The 18,950-nt window shown below is 48.0% G+C and overlaps 1 protein-coding gene across 1 annotated transcript in view; it reads right to left on the bottom strand.

The window, feature by feature from the left end:
• LOC119165485 (putative cytochrome P450 301a1, mitochondrial) overlaps positions 1–18,950 on the bottom strand; it is a 128,762-nt gene that overhangs the window by 107,225 nt on the left and 2,587 nt on the right. Inside the window, exons 2-3 of the mRNA XM_075872592.1 lie at positions 8,613–8,853; positions 5,278–5,468 (exon numbers count right to left, since the gene is read on the bottom strand). Of these exons, the coding sequence (XP_075728707.1) occupies positions 5,278–5,468; positions 8,613–8,853 (432 nt within the window). The remainder of the gene's footprint in view (positions 1–5,277; positions 5,469–8,612; positions 8,854–18,950) is intronic.

An 18,950-nucleotide genomic window follows, 5' to 3' on the forward strand; every position in this document is an offset into this window, starting at 1 on the left:
GTAATTGACGGGTGAAGTTTGCTTGACCACACGGTAAAGGCCGTCATACTTGTACGTCAGTTTCGTTGAGTGACCAGGACTGGTTGAAGGGATGCAAAGCCAGACAAGGTCATCTGATGCATAAAAAGCCGGAGGCGTCGGGCTATCACGGTGGTGCTTCCGGCGTTGCTGTTCAGCACTTGTGAAGGAGCGGGCAAGCTGACGACACTCTTCCGCGTATTTAGCAGCTTGTGACATCGTCGTCGACTCAGCAACATCCGGGTGGTAAGAAAGCATGGTGTCTAGAGTGCAAGAGGGCTCGGGACCATAAAGGAGGAAGTATGGAGAAAAACCAGTGGTTGTCTGGACAGCAGTATTATGCGCGTATGTTACAAAAGGGAGAATACTGTCCCAGTTGGCGTCGTCGGTTGCGACGTACAATGACAGCATATCTCCTAATGTACGGTTGAATCGTTCCGTAATGCCATTAGTTTGAGGATGATACGCAGTGATGGTGCGATGAATGACTTGGCATCCCTTGAGAAGCGATTCGACGGCGTCCGACAAAAACACACGCCCTCGGTAACTCAGGAGTTCGCGAGGTGCACCGTGACGTAAAATAACCTGATGCAATATAAAACGACCGAGGTCACTGGCTGACGCAGCCGAGAGTGGTGAAGTTTCTGCGTAGCACGTAAGGTGATCGATAGCGACGATTACCCAGCGATTTCCAGCCGGTGTAATCGGAAGAGGTCTATACAGATCGATACTAACACGGTCAAACGGTCGGGCAGGACAAGGTAAGGGTTGTAGTGGAGCTGGAGAACTTGGAGTGGGATTCTTTCGGCGTTGGCAAGCGAGACAGGAACGTACGTAGCGACGAACGAAGCGATACATTCCACGCCAGTAGTAGTGATGGGACAGGTGGGTGTAGGTTTTTAACACTCCAGCATGGGCGCATTGTGGGTCGGCGTGAAAGGAGGCGCATATGTCTGAGCGGAGATGACTGGGAATGACTAGGAGCCATTGGCGTCCTTCGGAGAGATAATTTCGTCTGTATAGCAAACCATCTCTGATAACGAAGCGCTTTATTTGACGGCGCATACCTCTAGGGATATTTTGTGAGGGAGTTCGACTCAACAAGTTGATAAGTGAAGCGATCCAAGGATCTTTTCGTTGCTCCTGTAGCATGTCGCTGACATTAAGTGCAGAAACGTTGGGGGCAAGCGACGACGGCAACTTGTCACTACATCGTAGAGGTGATCGGGACAAAGCGTCTGCGTCGGAATGTTTTCGGCCAGATTGGTAAACAACGTTAATGTCGTACTCTTTAGACGAAGCACCCAACGGGCGAGCCGGCTGGTGGGATCTTTTAACAAGGAGAGCCAACATAAGGCGTGTTGATCTGTAACCACGCTGAATGGGCGCCCGTAAAGATAGGGTGGAAACTTGCCTATGGCCCATATGATGATTAGACACTGTTTTTCGGTGACTGAATAGTTGGCTTCTGCTTTTGTGAGTGCACGGCTGGCGTAAGAGACGACGTACTCAATAAATACAGGTTTACGCTGGGCGAGCAGAGCACTGAGGCCAACTCCGCTAGCATCCGTGTGTAATTCCGTCGGGGCAAGAGGATCAAAATGTCGCAGTATAGGAGGTGACGTAAGAAGGTGGCGGAGTGTGGCAATTTCATCATTACAAGCTGACGACCAACTAGAAAGGTCGTCGTTCCCGGCAAGAAGGTCAGTCAAGGGCGATAAGATGGAGGCGAAGTTGCGAATAAAACGACAAAAGTATGAACATAAACTGAGGAAGCTGCGAAGTTCTTTTAAGGTCTTCGGCTTAGGAAATTTGGCCAACGGCACGGCGTTTCGTCAGATCCGGAAGAATGCCATCTCTAGATACAACATGGCACAAAATTAACAGTTTTCGAGCACCGAAGCAGCACTTCTTCAGATTGAGCTGTAGACCGGCGGCGGTGAGGCAAGTAAGCACTGTCTGGAGCCGCTGAAGATGCGTTAAAAAGTCGCTTGAAAATATCACGACATCGTCTAAACAACACAGACAAGTCTGCCAATTCAGGCCACGGAGGATGTTGTCGATCATGCACCCGAAAGTGGCGGGAGCATTTCAGAGCCCGAATAGCATGACGTTAAATTCGTATAAGCCATCAGGGAAAACAAAAGCCGTCTCGGGGCGATCAGCCTCAGCCATGGGAACCTGCCAATAACCTGAACGCAGATCTAGAGACGAGAAGAACTTCGCGCCTTGTAAGCAGTCAAGGGCGTCGTCTATGCGAGGTAGTGGGTAAACATCTTTGCGCGTGATCTTGTTCAACCGGCGGTAGTCGACGCAAAATCTTATTGAGCCATCCTTTTTCTTGACTAGAACAACTGTGGATGCCCACGGGCTGTTAGAGGGCTCAATAAAACCTAGCTCGCTTACACATGTCGTCAACTTACTCCGCGGTTATGCGACGCTCAGATGCCGATACCCGATACGGACGCTGACGTAAAGGAGCGTGATGGCCAGTGTCAATTTCGTGAGATACTGTGGAAGCACGGCCCAAAATCAGTTGCTGCTGGTCGAAGCTGGCGCGGAAGCGCTCGAGGAGGGCGATGATGTCGGTGCGCTGCTGGGCCGTAAGGTTCGTGTCGATGCAGCGAGAAATTGCGTCGCTGAATGATGGGGAAGAAGATGACGCGCAGCAATCAACAGCGTCAATAGGCAGCATAGTCGAGTGGTCAGGAACTACACGTGCACTTGATGGATCAATGTCATCGGCAAACCCAGGCACTCTCCACACAGTAACTTCGAAGGCCAGGGAAAAACGGATTTGAAGCATAAATTGCACTTGATGCATCGTGAACATTCAGAACGGCGAAAGGAAGCAGGAAGCACTTGCGGTGAACAGCGATTTCAGAAGGCGTAAAAAGAACAGTTGAGCCATTAGAGACGTCACAGGAAAGCGGAACTAGGGTGGATGAGAACGGGGGTATCGAAGTGTCGGCGGCAACGAAAACTTTTGCAGGTGAAAGGGACGAGTCGAGTGAAGCAGCGTCGCATAACGGCGCGAACTTCACTTCGGCGCGAGCGCAGTCGATGACGGCATGATGAGTGCAGAGAAAGTCCCAGCATAATATAATGCCATGGGAACACTGCGGGAACACTACAAACTTGACGACATAAATATCGTCAGCAATAGCGACACGTGCTGTGCATGTAGCAAAAGGGTGAATTCGTTGCTCGCTCGCAGTGCTGAAAACAATGCCGTGAAGAGTCATTGTGACTTTTTTTAGTCGACGGCAAAGTTTTTCAGTCATTACAGACACTGCGGCGCCAGTATCGACCAATGCAAAAACAGGTATACCTTCAACGGAGACAGCAACGACGTTCGACGGTGGAAAACAAGGTCTTGTGGAGTCCGAAAGATCCGCAGTTCTTTCCCCCGGAACTGCGGCTCCTAGTTTTCCTCAGGGACAGGGCGAGGTCGACGTAGCATAGGGGAAAGGGAAAGGCGTTGAGGTGAAGGTGACCGGTGTCTGTTTAAGTTCCGGCGAGGTGAAGATGTGTCCATGGTCGCAGTCTCGCCAGATACAGCAGGCTCTGGTCGTGGTGGGAAATCATAATTGTTGGGCCGGACGTCGTAATGCAGGAAAAACTCACGTCGTCGACAAAATCGTGCAATGTGACCCGCAATTCCACAGGCAAAGCATATGGAGTGGTTGTCTTGAGTGCCCGAAGGGTTCTGAAAGCGCGGAGGTGGTGGTCGGGAGAAAGGACGGGCAGCCTGGTACATTGGCTCAGTCGGTACGACAAAAGGGCGCGTGGACGTAGGCGTTCGCGACAAAGAAACGTGGCCGTTCGCGACAGGCGGACGTCGGGTTTCGTTCAATGCTTCGGCATAGGACAATAAAACAGCCACAGGTGGTGCGTGAGCTGTTGGTAGTGCCTCGGACACTTGCTTCTGGACTACTCACTGTATTGATGACACTAAAGTGGATGGGGCACCTTCGGAGGTATAAGGCACGAGGGACAACTGGCGTGCGACCTCCTCTCGTACAAATTGCTTGATCTCGAGAAGCAAAGAGGTGTGGTCTGTAGCAGCGCCAGCCGACGTTAAAGCGGAGATTGTTGCACATGGCGCGTTGGCACGACGCGTGGTGTCATGCTGTTTCCAGAGCTCATCATACCTCTGACAAAGTTGGATCACTTCCGCTACCATTTGCGGGCTTTTGGCGACAAGCATTTGAAATGCGTCGTCAGTTACGCCGTTCAAAATGTGTTTGATCTTCCCGGCTTCTGTCATGGCCGAGTTGACACGCCGGCAAAGGTCGACCACATCTTCGATATAACTGGTGTAATTCTCACCATTCTGCTGAGCCCTAGTACGCAAGCGCTGTTCGGCCCATAGTTTGCGAAGCGCTGGACGGCCAAACAAGTCCGCAAACGCCGTTCGGAAGGCCGACCAGGTGGGGAGGTCTCTCTCGTGATTACGGTACCACAGACTGGCGACGTCGGTCAAATAAAATTGGACGAGAGTAAGCTTGTGCGCATCGTCCCACTTGTTGTGCTTGCTCACCCGGTCGTATTCGTCGAGCCAGTCTTCCACGTCTTTGTCATCGGTTCCACTGAAGGTAGGCGGATCGCATTGCCGAAAGGAGCTGAGACAGACAGGAGATGCAGTAGTTGGAGCCGAGGCGGCCGCCTGCTGATCGTCGTCCGTGGACATTGTAGCAACTGGAGGCAACGTGTGGTTTCGCAATTCCAGGATTAGGCGTTACCCGGCACCTTCACCAATTAAAAGGAGGCGTTTTAGAGTGGCACTCTTTTATAAAACAGGAGAGTGGTCACGACACGTCAAGTGGTAATGGCGGAACCAGTCTGAGTACCCATCGAGCCAAACGTCGTCTTCTTCACCGACTGAGTCATACCCCCTGCCTTTCTGAGTGGCACTCATCTGCTTCACTAGTAAAAATATTCCGTTGACAAGTTCTTATACGTCTTAACTCACCCAATGGCTCTGTCACAGTATGATTCAAACATGGTGATTATTATCTGTGTTTTATCTAACTTGTTTGATCTTTCTTTTTTCAAAGCCTTTCGTGATTTCACAGTTCTTAGAATAGTGACAACATATTTCTACGGGTATTGGCAATAAGCATTAGTCACGTCAGCATCTATCTTTTTAACCACATTCTTTGTATTTCATCCACGTTTTCCGAGACACTTCATTATGAGCCAAACGTGCCCGCACTAATAATGTGCTTTCAAAAGCACCTAAATTTGCCTACTTACATTCGAAAGCCCATCTTTTCATCAAGGCGTGGCAGTCTTCCACTTCTTCTTTATCATCCCGCGCCGAAGAAATAAGAGAAATAATGTCGTCGACAACGTGAGCAACACTATCGGCGTATCCTTGCACCGTATTTGGTGCAGCAACACTGTTGTGCGTCATAGATCTGATCCGCCGCCACTCGTCGCCCTTTCTGCAAAAATAGTTAAGCGGGTTTTGAGCGGCAAGCTCACATGAGTAAATACCACTCTGTGCACCCTTTAACAAAGTAGTTACATGCACGCACTTAAGTCCTGTGAAATATATGTCATACATTACTAAAACTTCAAGTTAAGAATAACAAGCAGATGTGAAGATTCACGTGTTTACTATACCTCCAGTATTACACGTAACGTGGCATTTGTTGTGGTGCACAAAAACTGATGTGACGCGTCATGATACCGGAAACTTAGTGTTAAAACAGCCTTTCGGATACAAAAACTGAAGTGAGTGATCGTGTGTCAAAAACAAAAACCAAAAGACAAAACAAGAAATACTGATCCTTCCGTCAAAGGAATTCGTATAGCACAAGATTGAAGCGTGTCATTACACATATGATGGTACGTTTAGTGTACGTTGATAAATAGGTAAGTTTGCACGTTGTGCATTAGTATTTGCATCTATAGCACCATTTATCGAATACGCACCCACGTTGACGCTTAGTGGTACTTCGCCGTCTTTACGACTACCATCCATCGTGATTGACATAAAAAAAGCATTGTTGTAGCAGCAGATGTTAACGTATAGATCATAATGAGAGAAAAAAGAGTGATAACCAAGAGAGCGACGAATATTCGACGGAGAGCTTGGCCCAAGATTGCTAACCCTGCCATAGAAATGGTGATAGAACGCCACGACCGCAGTACAGAGAAACTGGCATAAGCACGTCCTGATGCAGATGCGCATTTAAGAGCTTTATTGTCATTTGAATGGACTCAATGACGAAAACCGATGTTTAAGCTGAGGCAAGGATGAAGAAAAATTTTTTTATTGCGTGGGCCAAGTGCATGCGGTCAATAGCTCGCAGTGTGCTAAAGTGTTGACTAAATTGCACTTTTATTGAAAACGTGCTGAATGAATGGATGCTTAGCGGCACGCGCGGAAGTTGCTGATCACAGAGACCATAGTAACAGTGAATTACATTACTTGACTGTTCCAAGAGGGCGTCCCCACTCCCCTGACCAAAATCATTGGCAGAGAAAAATGTGAGATATAAAATGCATGTTTGTAACAGCCACTGGACTGAGCACGTGGCGCAGTGGATAGCTTGCTTGGCATCCGTTACTCACGGCTGAGATGTTATTGGTTTGACGCCCGATGACGGAACGTCTTTCTTTGATATTTAATGGTGCACTCATCCTAATTCATTGTCGTTATGAAAATGTGTCGCTGAAGCTTTGGTCAACCATGTCACAAAACGCTTTCGTTTTCAATATTGATGGTTGATCACATGGTTACTTCAATGAAAACATCGTAGCACTGACCATGAGGAAGCCGCAAGTATGCAATCACGCGTCATAAGAACTTCACAGGACAGCTCATTGACCACTAATGCATGTCACTTCAAACCTGATGTTTCATTGAACGCTTTCATGGGATGAACCAGCTTGTCTGTCATTATGATTGTACAACAATCTTCAATTCATGGTACATTAAAATACTTTGTGCAACGTAACTCAGAAGTAGGTATGAAAGAGAACACTTCATTTCGTAACCACTTAAAGGGGCGCTGAAACACTTTTTCGAGTAACCATGGAATGAATTCAATGGAAGAGCTTACTTTCTCTCGAATTCATCACTGAAAAAATTTAAGAATTTGTTCGTGCGAGTGGAGTTAAAAGGTTTTTCGCATGCTGCAATTGCATTCTCTCTTCTCTCGTGCCGATGAAAGCGCTGGAAACTAAGCAGAGAGGGATGGCAGGGCCACAGAAAAACGTCAGCGTGCCTCGTGACCTTGAGCTCTTTTTTTTTCTTTTTCTTCAAATGCGCGCCTTTCTCAGTGTGACCACGTGCGCATGCGTTTTTAATTAGCGGCTTCCCGCAGTGATCTCTGTAACGGCCAAGCGCGCCTTGTTGAAATCGGCCAATGGCTGATACATGGGTTTAATACGGGTGATTTTCGGGCTTATTCCATGATTCGTCGAGAGAAGAGAAAGGAATTTTTAGCTGACTTTGATAATTTATCGCGAACTCCAGACCACGTGCAGCGACACAAAAAATTGACTTGGGCTAGCAAGCATGAACTAAATCTGTAATCAATTCTTATTTTTGCTACAGTTCAGCACTTTCGAGATGACTGAATAATGTAGGAGCATCGCGGTGGCATTTTAAATTGTACATGAAATTGCAATAATTATAACCTCTCTGCTCTCGGAGGACTTATTTCTTTAAAAAAATAAATGCATGCCTCTTACTTGTGCGCTGCCATTCTTATTCAACTGCACATCAAGACGCGTCTTTCAATATTGTGCCTAACCCTATAAACAGCACAAAATATGTTACTCATGCGCAGCACAACTCCCTCCTTTCAGTTTGAAGGGCCCTCATCTGTTTGGCTACTCGTTTCTAAGGTTCTACCGTGAAGCGTGCTCTCCAGTTTTCCTACATATCCACAGCCTATACCATTACTTTAGGTCAGTTGTCCTTCTGACGTTAAATATTTCACTGCTACAGCGCTTGTTTGTTTCCCTATTTCAAATGAAAAAAGAAGCCTACAGTCGCCCTCATGACCATGGAAGAATTGTTTGCGAAACCCGTGATGTAAGAAGAAATGTAAGGCATTTTTCATTACGGGCTTAATTTAAATAAACACATCCTCTTTTTTCAAATATACATGCTCTTTTTCACGTTGGAGGAATTCGAGCCCTTCAGTGTTTTTTTTAATAAACCAGGTCTATTAACAAAGAGTGAAAACAATAGGGCAGCCACGATGACAGCCTACCACTACGACATCCTGTTTATTGGGCACTTTTTCTTACGCCTAAAACACTGTCGTGGAGCATAAGAAAGCACCGGGAATATATATAAACTGCAAAATAAGAGAAGAAGGTGCTGACACCGAAGGCGAAGCTTTGGAACAAGGTCTGTTCGCTCTCTATTGGGCAATATAGAGATAAACAATATGTTGCCACGTACATTCCAAGTGTTGTTGCTGAGGCTGTTTGACCCTTTTATCTACTATTGCGCATCGCGAAGCACGCTGAGTGTTTAGTGGACAGAAGCTTTAAAAGCCAGCACAGCACCTACTACCCTTATCTGTGAAAGAATGTGCACTAAATTGCACGCGAAAGGTACGTACGCGTGTAGCAGCCCGTCATTGGCGAAGAACTGGGGCTTCCGGCTTCGGTGGTAGAGTTTAAGAGGCAGAGATCCAACATGATTCGGTGTCTTTCCTTCCTCTTGGTATAGCGTCCGAATGTCATTTGCGTCAAAAAGACGAATAATCACCCTTCGTCCAGGTAGCTGCTGGGCCACGATTGGTCCATATCTTTGATAAATGTCCCATGCAGCACGACTGCCGTCACGTATATCGTACCTGCCTGCAATGACAATGGAAATTTATTGCGCGAATGACGTCTATACCCACTGATGTGACAATCAACAACGAGAAGTTATTATGCGGGTGGTAGAATTGATCTTACGATATACTATAGACAATCGCAATATTTCAGGAAGTTTGCATGGGGTATATATCACTGAAAACGGTGAGACATACTTGTGTGATTATTTGTGGGGTCTCAGGCTCATCTGCTTTTCTTTTTTCTTTCTTCATCACTACGCTTATTTTTCTGCAATCACAGTGACCGTATTCTTCGTTTAAAGGGGTGGTCGGGTGACTGTGCCTAAAACACATCGTTGCAATCCCAACGCCGCTACTGTCTTGCAGATAGCTGGAGGCTGCTTTTCATCCCCAAGTCCTCTCCAACTTCACGTTTCTTTGGAGCTTCGTTCGAGTCGCCCCTTGCTCCACCCATCCGCTGTCATGGCCAAGAAACGCTGCACGGACCATAGAGAACCATGCCCAACCAACCATTCCTGCATGAATCATCAACGCCTGGTAGCGAGACCCATCTATCTTCTCTGCTTTTCCTCACGACGATGTCAAGGTATGGCTGGAGGAGTAAGACATGACGTGTGTTTGGAACCGATGACACTAACCTCAAAAGCTTTGTCACGTCGCCTCCTATTGGTCCGTTGTCACGAAAACATGACATTTTAGCCACGAGTGCAGCTTTATTGAATGTCCTACCTTCACTCAACAAGCGAGGAGGATTTCTGAATAACCGAACATTAATTCCAAAGTATCAAAAACAAAGCTCGACGGGCGTGCCCAACATCTAATTAAGACGTACACTTGCTATGTCGAAGATGTAATTGTCCTTTGCCGCCGCGTGGACTCGGCGATGACCAAAGCTGGTAATGTTCGACACATAGGCCACGTCGTGTTCAATGCTCTGGCGCCCAAAAACCCCTTCACCGTCGACGACGTCATCCCCACCTGCATACGTAATAACGAACTACAAGCCATCCGATTTACCCAGACGCCTGTGACAACCGGCCTTCCGCGGATGCTAATTTGCGCACGCTGACAAACGCTCTGATTCGCGAGGAGCTCCAAGCGCAATGCTTGTCATGTGCCCCCGTCCCTTGACTTCATTCCTTGTCGGCTGATCCTCACTACATGATTGAAGAGGAGCTGTGGTCGATGGCCAGCGCCTTCACATCACACGCCCCGACTCTACTAACGCCACCCGCGACGTATCCGCAAGTCGTTGAAGTGCCGCATGCCTTGGTTGAACACGTGTATCCGGTCGTTGCGCGGTCCAACGTAGCAGCCTTTGCACCTCATTCGCTTATACCAGCGCCTGTGTAAGCTCCAGCATTTCACGCCCCCTTGCGCTTACCTCACCAAATACGCAACTACTGTGGCATTCGGGGCCATATTTTATGGTTTCGCCACAAATACCAGCAGGACGAACGCCACGGCTACGAAGCTTACGAAATGGATTCGGTGCTCCCTCTAAGCAAAGACAAGCACCCCCCTACGACACCTTTCTTCTCCAAGCCCTCGCCACCAGATCGTACCTCGCTTCTACTATCCGCGACGCCACCGCTCCCCTTCTCCTCTGCCACGCTCAAGATCACCTGTGAAATCAGCTGCCCCTATCTCTGACTACCACTCGGGAAACTAGGTGGTTCTGATTATGGAGGGAAAGCTGCATCGCTCGAACACCAAGACCTCCAGAGTGCCCGGCCAATTTGTTATTAGTGTATGCCGAAGGGGTGCCAGTTCAAGCATTGATGCACACAGGGGCTGCTATTTTTCTTATTCGTGCGAATTGGCGTTCTAGTGTACGTAAGGTTAACACACCTTATAGGGCACTGTCTTACGTAGCGCAAACGACTTGCAGATACGGGCGTCAGCATAGTGCACCATTAAATTATATTGATGGGATCGAGCACCAAATTCAGTTCGCCGCGTAGTGTTCTTGTGCTTATGTACTTACAGTAGGGCGGGACCTTCGTTTTGATGCTGTTGCTTCCATCTATTATTGACAACCACCCATATATATGCGAGACACTGATGATACTTATCCGAAATTTATTCGTCACGTCACCGGCTAAGAACAGTCAACAATTTCCAAGTACCACGAGGCTACGACCACGTTATCACCGTCATATCAGATTTCATTGACTGGGGTGGCGTCCCAGTCGCTCCATCAGCCTGTTCTCTATCCAGAGAGATTGCTCTAGTATCGAGTCGTGTCCCCTTCACCAAGTGTACCACCTTTTCCGTTGTACACAGCATCACCAATGAACCGATTCTTCTTCCCAGGGGCACTGTAATAGTTCGCAGCTTGGATACAGAACCTGTCTCAGTAGTGACTGCGAGTACAAGTGTGCAAACATGCTCATCAACAGATGCTCCAAATACTACGGCTCTCGTCAATGCGATTAGCACAGATCTCACTGCGGCACAAGCTGACGAACCATTGGCATTATTGCCGAAGCATAAATCTTCCTTCGACTTACATTCCCCTGCTCTAAGGCAAAATTAAGCGGCAGCTCATCACATACATATACGCCGACGGAACTTCTATTGTCCGGTGCCGATCATACCGTGTCTCTTCCAGCGAAAGCGAAATGGTCGACACGCGCGTGGCTGATATGGCCAAGAAAATATAATCTGCCCCTTCTCCAGCCCTTGGTCGTCAGCTGCCGTTCTCGAGCGCAATAAAGACGGGTTGGTGCGACTCTCCGTTTATTCCCGCGAATGGAACAAAATAACTGGAAAGGGCATATATTCCTTGCCTCGTAATGATGATGCCTTCCTATCCTTACAAAGAGAGGAATACTTTTCTATTCGGACCTGTGCTCCAGTTACTAGCGAAAACAAATTACCGAGGATGACAAGAAAAAAAGCTGCCTTTGCAACACCCGATGGATCTTAATATTTTAACGTGAAGCCTTTCAACTTCTGCAATGCGCCGACTGCGTTTGACTGATTGATGAACCCTGTATTGCGAGGCTTTAAGTGGAAAACATGCTCATGTAAACTCGATAACATTCTCATTTTTTAACACTGGAACAACACTTGTAGCACCTAGACGAAGTTTTTATGCTTATCACCGTTGCTGGTTTTCTGATAAACAGCAAAAAGTGCCACTTCGCAAGCGAAAGTATAAAAGCACTAGGTCATGTCGTCATCCATTATGGCATTCGGCCTGATCCCGACAAATTTACCACCGTTCCTACCTTCCTGGTGCTTCAACGCTCCAAAAAGCTCCAAATCTTTTTTTGGCCTTGCTTCAATTTCCGGTGCTTTGTACGAAACTTCGCAACCCTAGCTGCACCACTTCACCAACTGCTTTTTTCGAGGACGTCGTACGTGTGTTCGCACGAGGGCCAAATGGTTTTTAGCACAATGAAACGTGCCCGCACGTCCAAGCCAGTGGTTAGCCATTTCGACAAGACCGCGTGCACTCTCGTTCATACCGACGCCAGGGACATGGACTTTTGCAACGATCAGAGCGTTCTTCCGAACGCATGATCGCATGCGCAAGTCGCATCCTCATAGCAGCCGAAAAATACTACACCATCATCGAGCAGGGGTGTCTCGTCGCTGTCTGGCAATACAAAAAGCATATCCACGGGGTCAATGATGAAGAGTGGGATGAAGCATCCGTCCGTCCATTCGTTCTTGCTTCCGTCCGCCTATGCGTCCGTCTGTGTGACCATCCATGCGTTCATCCGCACTTCCGTGCGTGCGTCTGTTCGTGCATCCGCACGTCCATCCATGCGTCCGTCCCTGCGGTCGCCCATGCATCCACCCCTGAGTCCGTCCATGCGTCCATTCGTCCATGCAGCCATCCGTGCGTCCGTCCATACATCTGCCTATGTGTCCGTTCGTCCATCTATTCAACAGTTCAAGTACCATCATCTCGCATCTTTTAATCATATATTCCGCATATAGAAGCACCGCCATCCATCGGACATTCCAAGGACTAAACGAGATGTGGCACACGCACACTTTCTTACGGCTTGCGCTTCGTGTCTACTTCCCACCTTTAACCACCCCGAGTTCATGGTATATACTAGTTCACTGTATTCATGGCAAAGCGGCCCAACGCTTGCTAAACCTTTCTAAAACCAAGGAGGTTATGCCCAGTGAATATAACGTAGCAACCCTTTCTTGTCAGATCGTGCTCAATTTACGCGTCAATAGCTGTTAATGGGGTCACGGCGTGCGCGTTACCTAAAGGCCGAATGCTCCTGTCTCTCATTTCCCCTTAGCAGCCATTAACATGTGCATTGAGCACCATCTTTTATTGTTCAACAACGCACAGAAGAAATCTCTCACCGGAACCACCTTGGAGTTCAAAATCGTAAGGGCCGCTATTTCGGGTATGTGCCACTGGTGGTTACGTATTACGAGAACGCACAAGCCACGCCATAAGGAGCTTCACCCCTAAAGTTTTGATAACTAAGAAGCAAAAGGCAGAATATCATACCGTGAACTATTTTGTAAAAAAAATAAGTCAGCGCGATTTCGTCAGCAACAGAGTTATTCTGGTCAGCAGTAAAGTGATGGCAATGATAATTATCTGGCAGTGTTGGAACAATATCCAGAGGCTCTGTTGCAAAGCGATGCTTGTAAATGCTTATGAATGTTTTCTGGACTCACTCAATTGCGTCACAGCCAGATTAAGCAAATAATAATTAGGTGAAGTACATGCCAATGGCTGCTGATGGGGAATGGGAGACAGAATTAGGCTTTCATTTAACACACACGCTGCGAATTTTTTATTGTTCAGCAACGCACAGGAGAAATCTTCCACCAGCACCACCTTGTGGGTCAAAACGTAAGACATGTTTTATACTGCGACGAGGGACGAACGGGTGCCGCATTAAGAAGCTTTCGCCTCTAAAATTTCGACCGTGTCTCCACTGTCGTCACTTTACCGTGTAAACTGACCATTACGCTTTGTGCTGGTTGTCCACGTTAAAGAACATGTCTGGACGTCTAGGTCGTTGGATTCTTTGTCCTCAAGAATACGACTTCGACGTTACCTATAAATCCGGCAAGAAACGAAACGATGCCGATGTCCTCAGCCGTTTTGCTTTACCATCCTCGTCAAAACACCTTGCCTGCCGTCATCATCAATGAGTAACCCCGTCGAAGCATCTTCGTCAGTTCATTCACTCGCCCCTATCAATTTTACTCCTGCTTTCTGTAACAAGTCGTTTGCGTCCACCAACGCAGTGACGCTTACTCCCACTCCATATTGCAGCGCCTCCAGGGCTCATCTGATCCTCACAACGCCCGAACTCATTGACAGTTGCAGAACTTCAAGATCAAAAACTCCAATCTCTACCGCTTTGTATGCCACCCTAAAGTACAGCGCTCGGTTCCGGTCACTCTCCGTTTTTCAAAGGCACAGATTATTGCAGCATTTTACGCTGACCTGAAGTTTGGTCATTTCGGTTTTCCCAAATTCAATGAGCGCATCTGCAGTCGTTTTGTCGTGCCCGGGCTTTTTACCTGCGTAGCACAGTACGTTGCGTCATGCTCACTCTGACAGCGCCTTAAGCGACCCACTCCTTCTCCAGCCAGACTCCTTCAAGTTTTTTGTGTCCTAACGCTTTTTTTTGAAGTCATTGCGAGTCACCTCTACGGACCACTGAGAATATCAACTAGTGGTAAGCACTAGATTGTCGCAGCAGTTAACCACTTGACAAGGTACGCTGAAACAGCTTGACTTCTTTCATATTCAGCGGAGAACATTGCTACGTCTTCCTGCAGCCAATCTTTCTGCGACACGGCGGCACCGCGCATACTTTTGAGTGACCACGGCGAATTACTTCTTCAGAAACTATTTGAAGACGTTCTTCACGCATTTAACGCCATCCATAAAATAACTTCCAGCTACCATCCTCAGACTGGCGGCCTCAGAGAGCGCTTTCATCAAACTCTGTCAATACAATCTTCATGTATATTGTCATGGGGTAGTGACCTAGACTAAGAGCAAGTATTTGATGTTCTCATGAATACTGTTTATTTAGCCATAAACGGAAAGTCAGATTACAGCAACGGTCTGGCACTGATAGCGGCGAACAGAGCGTAGGCTGAAGATCAATGGGCAAGCGGCGTAAACGGATTGTATTTATACATGCGAGTTTGAAAGTTCAAGCCTTATCACTGGTCGTTGCGCAAGATCTAGAATAGTCTCGAGTATTCGCATCTCGCGAGCAATCTTAACCAAACGATCTACAATAATCGCGTAATCACGAACATTCTCGAACAACGCTGCCAAGTTTGTGCTTGGCAATCTTCACACGCTTAACGGGCGAAAACTGAATAGAACAAGAGTGAAAATAAGGAACGCGCGTGATATTGCCTTCCTCTGAAAAAGCAACACCGCGATGCTTAAAACAAGACACTGAGGAAAAAAGTACACGAATAATGAGTGACAACTGTAAAGAAAAAAATACCACAGTAATAAATAAGCACAATCAATACAGCTCAGTAATTGAGAAAGAACAACAAACAATATAGTCTTTAAGTTTGTTAACACTCATTTGGTGGTTTCAGGCGCACGACATGAACGTCTTCAGCTAGCGTACGCCACGGTTTAGAGGTCGTGATGCAATAAGAGACAACCTCGTCGGCGAGTGTGCTGAGACGTCTAACTATCCCATATGGTCTGAAGTGCCGTTTCCGAAGTTTTAAAGGCGATAATCTTTCTTGGGGACCTTTGACGCAAAAACTTTGGTCTGTCTGTCTGTACATTGGTCTCATTGTCCACGGTTACCGCAAACCGGGTACTCTAAACAGCACCAATTGATACCACGAACGGCTGACCCCAACCGCAGCACCCACCAATGTTGCTCAAAGATCAGCGTTCATACGTGTGCGATTGTCAATTAAAAAGCAATTATTGCGCATATCTGTGTCACCTTAACAACACCTATATATTCTTCATGTTCGTCTTTTACTAGAAGAGGCATACATAAGTAATTCTAAGGACTGTAGCGCTTATCACGCTGCGCTGACCATACAACGTTTGCACGAAGAAGCGAGTGTTTAGAACGCTTTGCTCAGACGACACGGTGGTAGCGCCTACCCAACGCCTTGCATTCTACACCTTATCACCTCTGAGGTGCGCGCGCACGCCTTTCTCAGGGCCACGCGCTTTGTTTTCTAAATAAGACTGTTAGATGGCGCTCATGTCTCACGTGTGGAGTGCCTTGATGCGCTCCTTCGCCTCCGCTGCAGGCTCGAGGCACTCTAACGAGCGCCTCCGGAATACCATTCACCACTTTTTTGCACAGAACATCAAATAAACGTTTTGTTCACTCTCTCCACACGCAAGACTATCGCCTTTCGACGGCATTTGCAGATTACATGCAGATGCGGGGCCAGTTTTTTTCACTGAGGCCACGTCGGCGTATCGGCGTTCATACCTAAAGATGGTTGCCGCGCTGGCATTCCGCAAAGTTTTGTCGGTAGTCTGCTGATTCTTAATGCGCAGGCGAGCGAGTTAACGAGCTTCTTCTGCGCGCTGAATGTAGATACTGAAGTCGAGGTGTTCTTCATCAGTGGTGCTTAGGAGCATGGCATTGAGCGTCGTTGCCGTGTTATTTCCGTAGACCTCCTTGAATGGAGCAGCGCCTCCTCTAGCTCTGTATGGAGACATCTGCGTCGCATCTTGCACCGCCGGGTTCGAAGCGATAGTCAAGTACTGAAGGATGGCGTTCCCCGTCTTGCGTTCGACATTAGCGTACATGGCTAGCATATCGGCTAACGTCTTGTTTAGCCGCTCGTCGAGGCCGTTGGTCCTTGGGTGATACACTGTGTTCCGACGGTGGCTTGTCTTGCTCTATGCTAGTGACGAGGACAGCCGGGGCGCCGTGACGTAGGACATTGTTTTCGATGAAAAACTTATACCTCAAATGTCCTGCCCAAAGGCAAGGCTTTTTTCTCGGGGTAGCGGGTAAAGTAATTGGTATCTACGATGAGCTGCTTGTGCTGATATCGGAAACGGCTCTGGTAAGTCCGTATTGATCTGCTGGAATGGTCAGCGAGGAGGTTCAATGGGCTCTGGAAGTCCCGCTGGCCTTGACGGTGGTGTCTTGTGTCGGTGGCAGTCCCGGCATGTCCTCACGTAAAGAGTGAAGTCGGCGGTGGGCGTGGCTAGTAGTTCCTTTCGTGTATTGGCGCGAGCGTACGAGAAACACCTTATGGCCTGCCGTCGCATTGCCGCGCAGAGCCTGGAGGAGTTTCGGTCACGGAGATGAAGGCCCCACAAGAAGGTGAGTGTGCCCTTGATTACATTCGGAACAGCGGGGATCCTGCCCTCGGAGTATTCTATAGGTTGTATTCACGTGACGTTAGCTTGGCGAGCGCGGCAGCGAAAAGTGCGCCAACTGTGCTCGCAACCGTGTGGTCACCATTTTGAAGGCTTCCATAGCGGCGGCTGGCGGCATAGCGACAGCTGAGTTCGGTGGTTCCAACAAATGCACACAAGTTACTGCAGGCAGGTTGCTCTTGTTTTATTTTAGTTGGATTTTGAAGGTACGAGATTTACCATTTGTGCAGCAATGAGCGATGCGTGCTGAGCTCGCTTGAGCGTGTACACGCCGAGAAATTCGACGCCGATGCTTAACAGTGATACACGGAAAAAGTAGATCTCAGCAGTGTGTGTTGACCTACTCATTCTGACGAGCGAGGAGGCCGCATTTGACACCAGACTTGTTTCGAGGGTGGAACTCAGACAAAAAGGACTGTTTGGTGCACATACAAGTGTTGTGACGGATGAACGACTGAAAGCTACGAAAATGTTGGATGCTGGACTAGTGGGTTGGTCCACGAACCTTTGCTGAAACGTGATGGTGACTGCGTCGCTGTAGGCGTGAAGGTAAGATAATGCGAAGGTATATTCCATCTGTAACCGCTAAAGTTAAGTTTACCCATGAATCGGATACTAGAGCGACGTTTTACGAATATAGTTGAAGCAGCGGGCTTAAAGGCGCTCACGAACATGCGCGTGACAACACCATAAAATAGGGCAGATTATATTGGGGTGAAGTGCACATGAGACGGAAACCTTGGCGTGGTTGGCTCACCCACAACTTTGATCAATCAAATGAAAGGTATCAGGAGCATTAAATTATTCATCGTAACACGATTGCAAGCCACTTGCGCTTCGACACTTATGTGTACTGAGCCAGGTCCCTTTAGCGAGAAAAACAAACGCGTGTGCCTCTCATCGAAGCTCGCTGAGTACCGTGAATGTATTAATATGAACAATCCAATGTTGACTACTCCGTCGTGTTGTGTTTTTCGCAGACGCCTCTGTCAGAGCATTAAAACGAACAGCGATTACTGTGTTATTGTGATTTTTTTATTTTCGTGTTTTGTTCGCATCTGAACTACTCAAAGCTCTCAGAATCCAAACTCAATTGAGTATCCATTTGAAGGTGAACTACTCTCAAGCACTTATCCCACAGCCTCGTTAAAATCAGCCAGGCGAAGACGGCTGAATCACTAACCACAACGGTTTGCCGCAACCTGCCGTATGCGGCTACATGACCGCGAATAACGTTCAGCAAGGAATAGAATTCCACCGGTTTTAAGTTTTCAGGCTCGTCCCCCTTCTATTTTGTGCGATGGCTGAGCACAAACAGGGCACAGTCAAACGTGAGAACGGATGGTGAGCGCAAAAAACAGCTCAATTTGAGTATCGCGCAGAGGCACACGCGAATGTACATGTCCCAGCCATAGCGGCCGGAAGTAGTGCCTTCTTCGCATTGCTTGCATGCTACGCGGATAGCCGAAGCGTAGGCTGCGGCAGCACAGGGTTGCTCGGAGGGGAATACCACCCATCAAGCACCTAAGCTCCGGTTCGGCTCGCTGTCGTTCAGGGACGTTGCCGACAGCTATCCTTTCCTTCAAGTTGTCGTCATCCAGGTGATCGGGCGATGATGGGTCGACAGGGACACGAGAGAGGCACTCGGCGTCGGAGTGTTTTATACCGCGCTGGCGACGGCAATGTCATATTCCTGAAGTGTGAGGTGATCGGAAGCGTTCTTCAAGGCAGCTAGACAACGCAAGCTCCGGTCGTCGCTCACAACA

Source organism: Rhipicephalus microplus, chromosome 8, assembly GCF_043290135.1.
Source record: "Rhipicephalus microplus isolate Deutch F79 chromosome 8, USDA_Rmic, whole genome shotgun sequence".
NCBI classification, from domain to species: Eukaryota; Metazoa; Arthropoda; class Arachnida; order Ixodida; family Ixodidae; genus Rhipicephalus; species Rhipicephalus microplus.